At 46.9% G+C, this 14,202-nt stretch overlaps 1 protein-coding gene across 2 annotated transcripts; it reads left to right on the forward strand.

The window, feature by feature from the left end:
- The first annotated feature begins 3,667 nt into the window (after positions 1-3,667).
- Positions 3,668-9,294, forward strand: GHSR (growth hormone secretagogue receptor). Of its 2 annotated transcripts, none has more exons than XM_072344548.1 (2): positions 3,668-4,444; positions 6,905-9,294. In XM_072344548.1, the coding sequence occupies exons 1-2, from the start codon at positions 3,706-3,708 to the stop codon at positions 7,207-7,209; spliced, it is 1,044 nt and encodes a 347-aa protein (XP_072200649.1). In that variant the 5' UTR covers positions 3,668-3,705; the 3' UTR covers positions 7,210-9,294. The 2 variants fall into 2 exon arrangements, with proteins under 2 accessions (XP_072200649.1, XP_072200650.1); XM_072344549.1 differs by having other exon boundaries at positions 6,953-7,309.
- The last annotated feature ends 4,908 nt before the right edge of the window (positions 9,295-14,202 follow it).

Here is a 14,202-nt window from a genome sequence, read left to right on the forward strand (position 1 = left end):
TTTCTGTTGGCTGCTCTGTCAGTGCTAACCTAGTTCATGTTCCTCGTCTGACACAGGTAACACTGAACACAGAACATGTAACACTTACTAGATGAATGAACACTTAAGGAATCCAAGGTTCAGACTGCCTTTTAGAAACTAACAATGCGATCACAACAGAATCCAAGGAACAAACACCTCTTCAAGGCACTTGATTTTGTCTGACTGAATTCTTCAGCTTGTATAATCCTCGGTTTGTACAAAGCCATCCTTGTTTATGCCTTACAGCTGCTGGATGAGGGCTGAGAGGATGAACTGTGGATCTGCTGGTGGATTCAGTTCAGTTATTTCTCTCCATTTCACAAAGAAAGCAAAGTACCATCAGGACAGCATGACCAACAATTCACAAGTACACAATCCCATCCTGCACGTTCTAGCACTAACACAAGTCATAAGGTGTACTACAAGTAGCACACATGTGCGAGTCAGGTGAGCATCCCCACCCCTTGGCTACAAGGCTTCTGTTATGGGGCCGTTTGTCCTATGGCACCAGAAAGGTGTCTGCTGCCTCCAGGAGCAAAGCCAGGACAGCCTTGAGTCAGAACCTGAGGTTGACAGTGACACTGCAAAAATGCTGGACTCATCTCCCACTACTCTCATACTAAGTGCTATTTAATAAACCATTTGTACTTCTGATGCAGAACAAACATAGCTGTGACAGGGGAACCTGTGCACCGCGTGGCCCAAGAAGAACATCCCCACACCGCTGTGACCTAATGGCACATGGAGCAGAAGCACACTGGAAACAAACCTAACATGGATGCCTCCGAGTCAGTGTGTTAGAGCATGTCTTTGCTAGTCCATTAACTAACAGCGTTTCAAAGTCAACTTGTAAACGTTAACTTCCATACAAACAACTGTAAAGTCATTGCTGCACTTTGAGGTTCTTTGGTGGCTATTCCATTGGCACTGCTCACTGTGGATGGGTACTAACCCATAACCTTTGAGAGCACTCAGCAGCTGCTACCTCCTGTTCTTAAAACACAATACTTATAATAAAAGTCAAAGCACCTCCTGCCCCTGGATATAATAAAAAAAAGATGCTTTTCTGTGGACTGTAGAAGACGCATCATTTTTAGATGGCAGATCTCCCCCTTGAAGTCCGTTTCGCATGGAAAGCCATAATAAATCTATACTCAAAGTCCTCGGATATTTTCATGACAACAAACCATGATATAAACTAGAATTAAAACTTTATTGGGTGAAGAGTGAATGGAAAGAGTGGAACATAGGGCAGAGATCTCAAAACACAGTCAATAGAAACTCTACCTTACCGCCAGTGCTCGGTACAGCTCTAATGCTGCAGAAGGAAAGCAGCAATATTTTCAGAGCTCCCTGAAAGGTAAGTGTCCCCTGTAATGCTGTTTTGTTTTGCTTTGAAGTATTTCTGCAGTGTCTGTTCTGGATGTTCATTTAGTTAGAGGATAAACGTGTGCATAAAATGTCCTTATCTTCTGCCTCTTTCTCTCATCCCAGCTATATTAGTGACTTCAATCTTCCCTGTGGTTGGTAAGGCAACATAAAGCACCTTTCCTGCAGCTGAGGGCAGGTAGATGAGTGCCTGGAACCACCTTCTCTCACAGCCATTCTATATTCTCTCACCACTGTCCTTTAGTATATGCAAAGCAGAAGCACTGAACTCATCATCACGCCAACTTAGTGGCATTTTGGTTCTTTATGCCCCATTAAGATGTGGCCTTCAATATCCAAAGAATCAAAAACTGGGACTGCTTTCTTCTCACTCAGCTGTTTTTTTCTGGCACTGACCCTAAGAAGGAAAAGCCACTCCTGAATCGTGCTTCGAAACCCCTTTGAACAAGCAGGGCAGCGAAGCTGTTGGATTCAAAGAATGACTGCAATCCCTGATCCAAGTGGGTCAGGGCATCAAACTCCCAGTGAATTAAGTGTTATTTTGCTGTATTACTAACCTGGGCTGCCAGGAGGACAGAGATCTGCTCTCAGTTGAAGCGCCGTTTCACAAAAGGACAAGATTTGTCTGAAAGACTGAAGCTCTGTTCTGCCAAAGGAAAGGGAAACGGTCATTATTAACAAGACGCAACTCAGCAAAAATGGAAGGAATTTCATGAGAATAAAGGCTGCTCCTTGCAAGGTCACAGCTGCAGCCTCAGGAGCTTTGCTCTGCCGAGCACCCAGGTCCTGCAGCTCGTGTCACTGGTCTGAGAATGTATGTATGGGGGTGGGAAGAGTGAAGGCATTCTTTAGAATAACAGGAACTATTTGGCAGCTTTCCGTGATCCTTATGGGTCCCTTCCAACTCAGGGTATTCTATAGAGGGACAGTTGCCCGCTGCTCTGTCATGTAAATACATCATTTAAATTAGGTCGGAGTCAACATGGCAATACTGGATTGGCTGGATGTTGGTGGCATCCAGCCCACGATTCTTCAGAAATAAGTAAAGCAGTTACATGGGCAGCTGGATAAATGAAGTGGGAGGATGATCAGCTCTTCCTTTTTGTTTTTTGGTCCCCCCTCCAATGAATGAATTTGTGGCTCTACTCCATAAAATTTATCAGCTCTCGAGTAACTTGCTACGAAATTGTCTCATGGTGCAAGAACAGGAGTGACCAATAACTGACTCCAGCGGAGCTGCAAAACATGTTGAAATGGGGCGGCACTAAGACTAATGCATCACTATGGAAAGTGCTGCAAAGTGCTCGGCTGCCAACAGGCACATCCTGAGGAGAAGGCAGAGTAACTGCCGCGTCGCCCTGTGCTTATGCTCTGTTCTTCAGTAAAGCCTGGCAGTTGTGAAATAGCAACACCAGCAGATGGTGGGCATACATATGTGAGCGTGCACGTGAAAAGCAGCACCAAGCTCTGTTTCCACACTGCATTAAGCCAGATGCCTGGGTGCACCCAGAGCACGAGTGGTGGCAGGGGAGGGGGATGGGGGGTCCCTGTTCTGCCCCTGAGCTCACCTTGAGCTGCTTCCCTCAGCCGGGTCTTGCACAGCATCGGGATCAGTCTCAGAGGGATGCGGGATGCTGCAGCTGGGGAGCCCAGCAGCTCCGAGGAGTGTGCCTGCGGTGCGCTGAATGAGAACGGAATTGCAGGTGAATCAGAGAGAGGGCGACGGCTGCAGCTTCACCCGTCTGTAGCCTTATCGCGTTCCTGCCAAGATCCAAGGGCAGCGAAACGACGGACAGTGACCGCAGCCGTCCCCGAGCCCGTCAGCCCGCGCATCTCGGAGCCGGGATTTTACACGCGTGGAGAACGCCGCACTGACCCATCCCAAACGCGACAGCTGCTCCAAGAGTGCACGCCATCGCCCTTCACCGCCTCGACGGCGGCAAGCGGCAAGCAAGCTCATGGGGACGGAGCTAGGCGGACAGCCCCGCACCGCGGCCAGGGGGTGGGAACTTGCGGAGACCGCCCGGCCCCGGAGGGGCGTCCCACGGGGGGAGCAGAGGGAAAGGACGAGCAAAGCGGGTACGTCGGGCTGAACTCACCGCAGAGCGCGGGGCCGCTCCGCGCCCGCGGAGGCAGCGCGTACGCCCGCCGTGACGCGCGGAGGGACCGGCCCCCGCTCGGGAGGGGAAGGGGGGCGGAGCGGGGCCGCGTCCCTCCCCGCCTCCCGCACCTGCCCCAGCCCCGGTCCGGGCACGGAGCGGCTCCGCGCGGGGATGCGCAGCCCGCAGCGGCACGATGCGGGAGGGGAGCGCGGAGAACAGAACGGGCGGCGAGTCCCCGCTGCACCTCTTCCCCGCACCAGTGCTCACCGGCATCACCGTCGCCTGCGTCCTCCTCTTCGTCGTCGGGGTCCTCGGCAACCTGATGACCATGCTGGTGGTATCGCGGTTCCGGGACATGAGGACCACCACCAACTTCTACCTGTCCAGCATGGCCTTCTCCGACCTGCTCATCTTCCTCTGCATGCCCCTGGACCTCTTCCGCCTTTGGCAGTACCGGCCCTGGAACTTTGGAGATCTCCTCTGCAAGCTCTTCCAGTTCATCAGCGAGAGCTGCACCTACTCCACCATCCTCAACATCACCGCGCTCAGCGTGGAGCGCTACGTTGCCATCTGCTTCCCTCTGCGAGCGAAGGTGATCATCACCAAGAGGAAGGTCAAGCTGGTCATCCTCATCCTCTGGGCCGTCTCCTTCATTAGTGCTGGCCCCATCTTCGTCCTGGTGGGTGTCGAGCACGAGAACGGCACCAACCCGCTGAGCACCAACGAGTGCCGTGCCACGGAGTACGCCATCCGCTCGGGGCTGCTCACCATCATGGTGTGGATCTCCAGCATCTTCTTTTTCCTGCCCGTCTTCTGCCTCACGGTGCTGTACAGCCTCATCGGGAGGAAGCTCTGGAGGAGGAAGAGGAAGAACATCGGTCCAAGCACTGTCATCAGGGACAAGAACAACAAGCAGACTGTGAAGATGCTAGGTATGGCTCCCCTGTGTTTGCAAGTGTGCGTGTTTGTGTGTGTGCAAGAGAGGGGGGCTGAGCAGTGCCAGATCACTGTCGTTGCTTCTAAAGGAAAGCATCATTTTAAAACCTTTCCTACGAAGGGCTCCACTTTAAGGTAATTGCAGAACAACTCTCCCTTTTCCTTTGATTTATTTCTAACCGGTTGGTGCTGGGGACTCTAAAACAGTTAAGGAGATTTTAATAACAACCTCTGACAAAGACAAATACCCCCATTGCAATTAGCTCTTGCCCTGGAGATTTTTAGAACATCTTTGGTTGTGGAAACCAACATTATTTACAGAGGATGGTTTATTTGATTTTCAAACTAACTTCTTCTAACCCCACAAAGTTAGCTGCAGACTAAGCAAGCAGGGTATGATGTGCACCGACTTCCAAATGAAAAGGCATTTTTAGCAAATTGGGGTAATTTAGCAGAGTGGTTGTTTAAGATGATGGAAAGTGATCTTATTTTTGTATTAGAAAAGCATCAGCCTTTGCTGAACAGTGACCATTTTGTCTTCTTTAGGGTCTGTAAGCCCCTAAATTCCCACTGACTCCAGGGTAACAGGATGGAGATGACAGACACTGTCAGTCCTGACTGTATTTTCACTGCTGCATGACTTAAACAACAGACACCGCTGGCACACAGAAGAGCACATTTAGCGCAGGGATGCTGGCAGCTCCTGACAAGCATGTGCTGGGAGTTGTCTGCACAGAACCCAAAGTTGCTGCACAGATCCATGCTCGGTCACTGAGCACCGCTGCGTGCTTTTGCTCTGACAGATCCCAGCATGAGCTCCCATGGATGGGATGCTTCACACAGGTACCAAGGCAAGGCAGAGGTGAAGGGCTAATGAGCCAGAAGGAGAAGTGGCAGTGTGCCCAAAGGGGCTTCATTACTGTATAGGAGCATACCCGACCTTTTGTGAGTGCCCTGCTTTAGTATTACTACCACCAAAAATAATAAAACCTGAGGCATTCTTTGATCCCTTTCAGCCACGTTTTACAATCAATAGAATTAGTTCAGGTGGGTAAGTGTGACCTTGGAAGCAATCCTTCACTCACGCTGCTAGAGCTTCAGGATTATGGATCTCTATTTACAATAAGTAAATTGCCAGCATGTACCATGTTTATCTATCTGCATACTTAACAGCAAGGAATTTCAAAACAGTATGTGCTTATTTCTGCCCCCAAGTATTGCCGCCAGCACTACGGTATTTCAGACACCTTTGCTTCTTCTGCAAGGGCTGGGAACAGCATGGCAGGGGTGAGCCCTTCCTCTGGCAAAGCCAGCATTCTGAGGATGAAAACAGCCCAATGCTGGGCAGAAAAAAGAAGTGAGTGAGGGCTCAATAGCAGCAGATGCACAATGCAAGCTGCTCTTACTGCTTTTAATTTTCTGCCTGAAATTTTGAAGGCGCTTCCTAAGTCTTCAGCGAGTCATGGAACATCGATTAAATGGGATTAGCATCACTAACAATAGCGTTGCAACTGTAGAAAGATTATATGCCTCTAGGATAGTAATTAAACACCCAAACTTAGAGCCTGACTTTGAAAGGAGCTTTCATAATGCATTCCTCTTGAAATCAAGGGGATTCTGCACCAGTGAGGATCAAACTGCATCCTCAAAACCCCAGTTAGGAGGGATGTGCACACTTACCTGCAAACATACCGGCTATGCTCAATATTCTGTGTACAATGACCACAGTGGTAGCGATCAACACTTGGATTAAACCTCAGAGCATCCTTGTGAGCCATGGAAACTTCGGCTGAATCTCCCAAGTGGAGAAACTGCAAAAAAAGAAGGAGTAAAAACAAATCAAATTGTTGGGTAGAGCAGGAAAGCAGATACTCTGAATTTCAGCTGCATGCTGCAGACTATGCTGTAAATTGCATGTAGCCTTTCTGTCCTTGGAGTAATCGTGTGCCAGTGCACAGGCAGACAGGCAGGGTGCAGCGCTGCCTGTTGTCACCCTGTTGGATGTGCCCTACAGATCCAGGTGGGGTATTTTTGTCCTTTGGCCTTTGTCTTGAACCTCTTTGCTTGCCAGAGATTGAATCCTTCACTGTAAATCACAGCACTGAGTCTACCTTTGTAGGTGCAGGTGGTAGATTATGTTATAATTTCTGTCACTGTTCCAACACTTAAACTCTGTTCTTTTATGAAAAGATGACTTGATAGCTCAGGTGTGTGCTACAGCAGCGTAGCTGTGCGGTATACAGGCGGGCTGCCTAGGTGCAATCGATTCATTTTAAGTATTGCTAATCTACCCTGCCAGAAAACATACTTAGGAGAAACCTGAAAAGTTCTGGGGTTCCATTTCCCACCTGGGGGTTAATTGGTTGAAAAGAGAGAATGCTCTTTCATTTAAATCAGCCTTTTTTTCCCCCCTTACTCACAGTTAACACACTTTCTTCTGCTGTTTTTTATTTTAGTTGTGGTGGTATTTGCTTTCATACTCTGCTGGTTGCCTTTTCACGTAGGACGATATTTATTTTCCAAATCCTTCGAAGCTGGATCCTTGGAGATAGCAGTGATCAGCCAGTACTGCAACTTGGTCTCCTTTGTCCTCTTCTACCTGAGCGCAGCCATCAACCCCATCCTCTACAACATCATGTCCAAGAAGTACCGCGTCGCCGCATGCCGGCTCTTCGGACTCAAAACCCTGCCAAAGAAAAGACTCTCCAGCACCAAGCAGGACAGCTCACGTGTATGGACAGAACCCACTGTCGCCACATGACAAGGGATCCAGTGCCAGAGCATCACACACCGGTGTTACCAGAGAGCCATCATGGAGGGGACGTGGGGCAAGACACAAGGAAAGCTGGACTTGTGTTGTCACCTGGATTTGCTGGGAGGTGTCACATAGGCAGTGAAAGATTTCTAAAAATGACCTACACCTTGAGAATATAAAAGGAGAGACGTGGTTACAGCGTTTGGCAACAACCAAGTGATATTTGTCTGCTGCTTTTGTCCATATGAAATCTGAAGGAAGCTTATATGGAGACTGACTTTTGACATGGGGCGATAGTGATAGGATGAGGGAGAGTGGTTTTAACTAAAAGAGGGCAGATTTAGGTTGGATGTTAGGAGGAAATTCTTTACCCAAAGGGCAGGGAGGGCCCCAGCACTGCTGCCCAGAGCTGGGTGCCCCATCCCTGGAGGTGCCCGAGGCCATGGATGGGCCCTGGGCAGCCTGAGCTGGTGGAGGCAGCCAGCCCGTGACAGGGGTTGGGACTGGATGGACTTTAACGTCTCTTCCAAACCCAAACCATTCTATGATTCTCAGATATGATTTTTTTAACACAGGGGAGCCAGGCTTTCCCATTTCTAACAGGCAAACATAGCCTGGCTCTACTGAGAGCCCACGTGACTCCGGCAGCTGCTAAACACAAGCTGAGCTTTTCCAGGGTTAACTTTAGATTTGCTATGAATTTTGCTAGCATATAGCCAGGCCCTAAAGAGGGAACATTTAATTGCCTTTTCAAAGTAATAAACATAGAATTTGATACGCTTTTCATAATCTCGACTTTTAAAACAAGTTCCAAAAAGGAGAAATAAAAACGGGCAGTTTTCAAACACGCTCAAATTAATGACCCTCACATCATGTGTGAATAGAAATGAAAAGAAATCTTCATCCCAGTGGCATAAAACATGGCTGTACTGGAACATTTGGGGGATGTGTATCAGTGGGACAAGGACGTTGCTGCCTTCAGGACTGCTGTGAAGACCGGGAATGCAATCTCCCACAGTCATCTTTTTGTTTTACCAGCTGACTCACCTCTACTTGCTCCGCTCAGCTTGAATGTGAGCAACTTACCGTACCCAAACCTGGGAGCTGATGATTGTTTCAGTATCGGTGCCTGTGCACCCTGCAGCCCCAGGGCAGGTCTGCCTGTAAGACACCCTGGGTAGGGAGCAGTCAGTCCTTAGCACCTTGTGCCCCAGCAGAGCCCGTGTTGTGGCAGCACTGGTGTGCTGCAATATCATATCCACTTTTAGACCTGAAACTCATAGGCAGACACGTTCTCATACTTGATTCATAAAAATCTAAATCTCAACTGATTTTTGTGATTCAAATATGTCATTAAAAACCAAATCAAACCAGAAAACCTTCCACACCTTATGCTAATCTGTATGCCTTATATTGCATCTCTTGTCACACCTATACATATAGATGTTGTGGTCCAGCTAATAGAGCTTGAGGGTGTGCATGTGCAATAGCAGCTTTTATTTATTTGGTTCTACTATTTATTACCAGCTGGCCCACAACTGATTCTACGTAACAAATTGTCTGTCCACAAGATTCCTATTGCTCCTAAGCTCCCGTTGCTGACTACTGTCCGCTTTCTTCCTGTTATGCCTTTGCTGGTGGTGCTGCTCAGGTATAAATGAAAAGAGTTTGGCCCCTTCTGTACCTGTTGTTTGGGCAGGGTGGCTGCAGCCTGTCCCAGCGGGGGGCAAACCTCAGGAGCAGCAGCAGATGGGAGCTGCAGAGGGACAGCCTAGCAAGACTCACCTCATCGGAGCCTCTGGCATGGGCTGAGCCTGTTAGGAGAGCAGCACCCGTGGCATCTTCTCCCCTTTTGTCTCTGACCACTTCTGCCTTTCTGTTCCTTTTGTTCTTTCCTTCGCCGTCTGCTGACAAGCAGATCTGGTGGCAGACATCATGCAACTCAGGGAAACAAGAAATCGAGGAGTCTTGAAAATATTGTGAAGATGTGAGCTCACTAATTACATGTCCGTGTAAACGAACCGATCGCGCACCTAATGTCACGTAAGCGTTTTGAGTGTCAGCTGTGTCTGTGGTATTAAATGTGAGCAGAAAAAGAAATAAAGTGCTGAGAGCCTCTGTAGGGCTGCGAGTGGGTGGTAAGGGAGGGGGTAACATGGCCATGGGCTGCAGGAAAAGATTTCAGCTCTGGGAGAAACAGTTGAGTGTTTCATGCACGCTGTAGCAGTCACTCCACCAGGTTGCACCGTGTCACCCACTAGCTTTGCCTCCCTAAGGTGCTAGAATAATTCCATAAAGAAATGCTGAAGTTGGTGGGAGTTTATGCTTACTGGTATAGTGAGCTGGTGGTCGGGGTCTGGGCATGCTGCTTCAGACAGCTGTTGGCACTTCATGGGCTGCTTTTAGGAGAAAGGAAAAGCACCACCTGGGCAACTTCTGCACCATAAAATCAAACATCAGGTGCCACCAGAAGGATACGTGACATCCCTGTGGGATGAACATGCAGCTGCCTGTCTCTGGGGCATGCTGCTGCTGGAAGAGAAAAAGGAAAAACAAAAAAAACAACAACTGTTCAGCATTTCAATAACATTTTCTACCTAGAAATGATACTGAAGTCACAGGACATGATGGCCAATGCTTCCCAGGAGAAACAGCACTTCCCTGCTGTCCTCAGGCTATTCCTGCAGCCCTGTATTTTCCTGTCACCACCTCACCTCAAAGCCTTCTCTATCTGATAGAGCACAGTTCTCTCCTCAACACAATTTTGGACCTGAGCGTGGCTTCTGGGGTCTGCTTTATCTGCAGTGAAGGCAGAAGCCTTGCAGGTACTGGGCTGCTCAGGAGCACAACTGCAGGACAGCTGTGAGCCACGTGTGTCGCACTGATGCAAACTCCCTCCTGTAGGGACAAACTCTGCCAGTTCCAACTGAAAAAGAAAACCATATAGCAGCTTTATGAGTCAAAATCTTGCTGTGCTCTCACTGCCCTGTGTGTAAGGAACCCACATAGGAGGTAACTGGAGGCTCATTCATTAAACAGCCCAAGTTTTAAGAGATTTTCCAACGCTACATTTCATATCGCAGCTTTGCAGATAAACAGAACTGATTTGGCTGCATCTTATTTATTGGCAACATCTGAAACTGGTGATAAAACAGGTCAAAAGCACTTAACCAGAAAGTTCCATTCATTTTAGAAAAGTACCTTTGATGGAAGTGTCCGCAGGCAGAAAATCATGTCCTATTGTATTGCTTGCCAAAAATAAGATGTTCTGGAAAAGCAGCACTTACACATCAAATCTGGAGCAGCAAGATGCTCCGAACTGATGGAAGTTTCTATCACATGACGTTGCCTAAGCACTATTTAGAACTGCAGCTTCACCTAAATATCCTGACAACCAGCGTGGAGCAGTAGCTGGTACCCCAGAGCCACCACTGCACGGTGACATCGCTGTGCCACTCTGCCTTCCAGCTGGGTTGAAGCTTGCATGAAATTAACAGTCACAGTTTTGTTTCATTTTCACTATGGGAAGGCACTGTGAAGCAAAGCCGCATATTCAATATGTATTTTGTCATCATCTCTCTCGGGTACTTCAACATTCCCCAGCAGGACTTGTAATAGCACAAGTGGAGTGAAAGCAGATGAAGAAAAAGACAAATGTAGTCCATCTGGCATTAACAAAGGTCTGCAGTTTGAACAATCACTTCTGCTTGTCGCAGAAGGTTTTGGTTGAGCCTTAGAGCAACGGTAACAGCAGCACACAACATGCACACCAGCGTTACCAAATGCAACGTGTATGTGCTGACACACTCGATAACGAAGGCTTTTTGCTGCCCTCCATGCTCGCTTTGTTTCACTCCTAGGGAGGGAAATGACAACTCTGTGACATGTGCAAGTTCATCCTAAAACCTCTGCAATTTCTCACCCCAAATTAAACTAATCTTCACGATCACATGAGCACGCACGCTGCCCCATCAACAGCACTGTGGGATTTTTATCAGCTGGTGACAATGCAATCGATTTTAGTAAAATTCACTGCACTGAAAGAGATGGGATTTTCTATTTCTGACTGAGGGCTGCAGGTCTGAGCCCACGGCACAGCTGCCAGGAGGGAAGCAGGTGAGCAGCACAGCGCTTGTTCCAAGCCCTTCCTGAGCATCCCTGCTTTAATCCCAATATGCCAAGACCACTTCAGATAGTTGGCTTGTGGCAGCGGTTCCTCTCACATATGAAGCCATTTGGCAGGAGGAGAGCTCACAGCCCTGGTGTGGGCATATCACTGAAAGAAAAGGTACTTGTCTGAGCTATGGACAAATGAATGCAGTATTTGCAGGGCAGTAGGGCTTAATTTCTCCACTCCATTCACACGCTGATCCTCACAACACTTCCCCCCTCTCCCCCCCCCCCCCCCCCCACTACTGTTTGCTCTGGTTTATTTGCAGAGAATAGCAGCTCTTGTATGACTGAAATTGAGAGAGATGAGCAGATGAAATTACCGAGAAATGACATCCAGTGAGCACACTGACCCAAGAAGCTATTTCTTTACCGTGCTAGTAAACCTAAAAATAGGTTTGATTGCATGCCATGCCACCCATGCTGGCAATTAGTACAACAAATGTGACTACTCCAACTAATCACAGAACATTCCCTAAACAACTGCAGACAGCCAGCTAACCTGCTGTGCCCAAAAGCACCTTCTGAATCCTCCCATTTACTTTTCTATTCCACCCAGCAAAGAACGTGTGCACTGAGAGTGCAGTTGTCAAGAGCAGAAACAGATGCAATCGGTTACAACTTATTAAATGCACTACCAATAAAATGGCCTTTTCAAGGGATCTCAGCCGGCTGTGAAAATATTGAAAGAAAATGTCTCCATCTTCCCCCCCTGCTTACCCATGGGTTCTCATTTCTGAGACGAGGAGATGACATTTATATCTTCACTCCAAGGCGGGTGAATATCGAGGACGGAGGATTTCAGTGAGCCACAATACATCACGAGTTCTGCAATCACCGTAATTCCAGAGATAGGTAACAAATACAAACCTCTCTCCATTGGCTGGCTTGAACTGCTCTCCACCACCTGCAGACACTCACCCAAGCATTGCAAACCAAGGTGTGTTTCACACCAGGTAACAAAGTGGTGGTTATTAGTCTGTAGGCATCGTGACAAGACATTGTTAAACAGATTGTTTTGGCAAGCACTGATAGAGCAAACAAAAAAGCTGAGAAACCAAGGGGGAAAAAAATCCATTTCCTCAGAAACTCATCTCAAAGATTAACTCCACCATAACCTTCCCCATACAAACCCAGAAGCATCCCAGGTTCAGTTTGGGGTTCCCCAGCTCAGCGCTCAGCTGCAGTAACACTGCTGATGTAGCAGAAAGGTGCCAGGCATGGGCTGAAAGGGCTGCAAGCTGAAAGAAAACCCCTGGTAATATCAGAAAGAATTAAAACATTTATTGGGCATAAATATATTACATATACACTACAGATACAGTTAAGTCTTACATACATAGTGTAGTATTTGCAAAATCTATACATTAAAATTGATATGGCAGTTTTAATACAATGCGTATGAAATAGTCTAAAATTTACAATACGAGAAAACTTATGATTATTTATTTATTCATTTTTTAAAGTCGAAAAGCTTGGAATGTATGTTCCCATAGTGAGGTAAAAACTTCGTATTTCTTTTCAATTTAAAGAACTGTGCAAGGATAAGGTTGATACACATTCAGTTAGGGCACTTCTCGATCGACGCTGAATACTGAACTACCGTAGCCAACAAACAGGGTTAGAAAACATTTCAAGTTCATAAGGAAGAAGGCAGAACAATATAAAAAGATCCCTCTCCGTCCTTAAGGGCTGCAAATATTTAGTGTTTCATTCTACCTTTTTTGTCCGTCCTTTCATTGAGAGCAGAGAGCTCTCAGAGCCTGACGCTGTTGGCTCAGAACAGCAAACAGCCGCACAGGAAAGCCAAGGCATCAGCAAACTGCAGTGATGGAAACCAAAACAGAAATGGTTTATGATCCATAATGCTTCTCTTTCTTTTTCTTTTGTTATGAATCCCAGTCAGATCCCCATGGTAGAAGATACAAGCTGAAACAATGCCTAATATACCTCATTACGGGGCTGTGCTGCTCCTGGAGAACACCTTGTCCCAGGGCTGGGCTGGGTGTTGGCACGAGCATGACTGCAAGGGACCAAGACAGATACACCTGAAGCCTCACAGATTGCTTTTCTCTACACTTCTGCTCTCTGCTTTTACTAGTTTATATTTCAAACTTTTAAAAAAGAAACAAACAAAAAAATTTGATCAAATGACACAACAACTTCTTTTTTCTCTTTAAAAATATATATTAAAGCAGTTTTCTTCTTCTTCTAACAACATAAAAAACAACCAAAAGGCGGCAGGTTTGGGTTTCGTAGCAACGCTGCTGCAATAGCGCTTCGAATATAAAAATGAGAATCTATTCAAACGGCCGGGTTTCCAAACTCGCGGCCTTCTCACTGTTGTACAAAATACACCCCTTCCCCCCTCCATTGAAAACAGCTCCATATGCTTTGCTCACAAAAGAAAAAAGAACCCAACAGATGCAAAGGTCACAGAGTTTCGTATCACAAATAAATTTAAATAAGATGTAAATAAATTTGACAAGCCATGACTTTGGCAAAATCAAAGAAAAAAAAAATATATATATATATTTCGCTCAATGCCATTAGTTTGCAAGGCTAAATTAAACTAATTATCGTCAATAACAAAATACAGAACATTTCTAATACTTGCTACATCTAGAGAGGCACACAGAATAATTCATTGATCTTAGCACTTTCTTTCCAGAGATGATTATGTTTTTGGATACATGTAAACGTTTGAATCACTGATAATGGTTGGGTTGGGTTTGGGTGGTTTTTTTTTGGCATTTAATGTAGTAGATGCTCCCATCTTCAAAAATGCAAGAAAACGTAAGAAGATTAATAATACTAAAAATGCTGCCA

This window comes from Excalfactoria chinensis, chromosome 9, assembly GCF_039878825.1.
Source record: "Excalfactoria chinensis isolate bCotChi1 chromosome 9, bCotChi1.hap2, whole genome shotgun sequence".
In the NCBI taxonomy this organism is placed as follows: Eukaryota; Metazoa; Chordata; class Aves; order Galliformes; family Phasianidae; genus Excalfactoria; species Excalfactoria chinensis.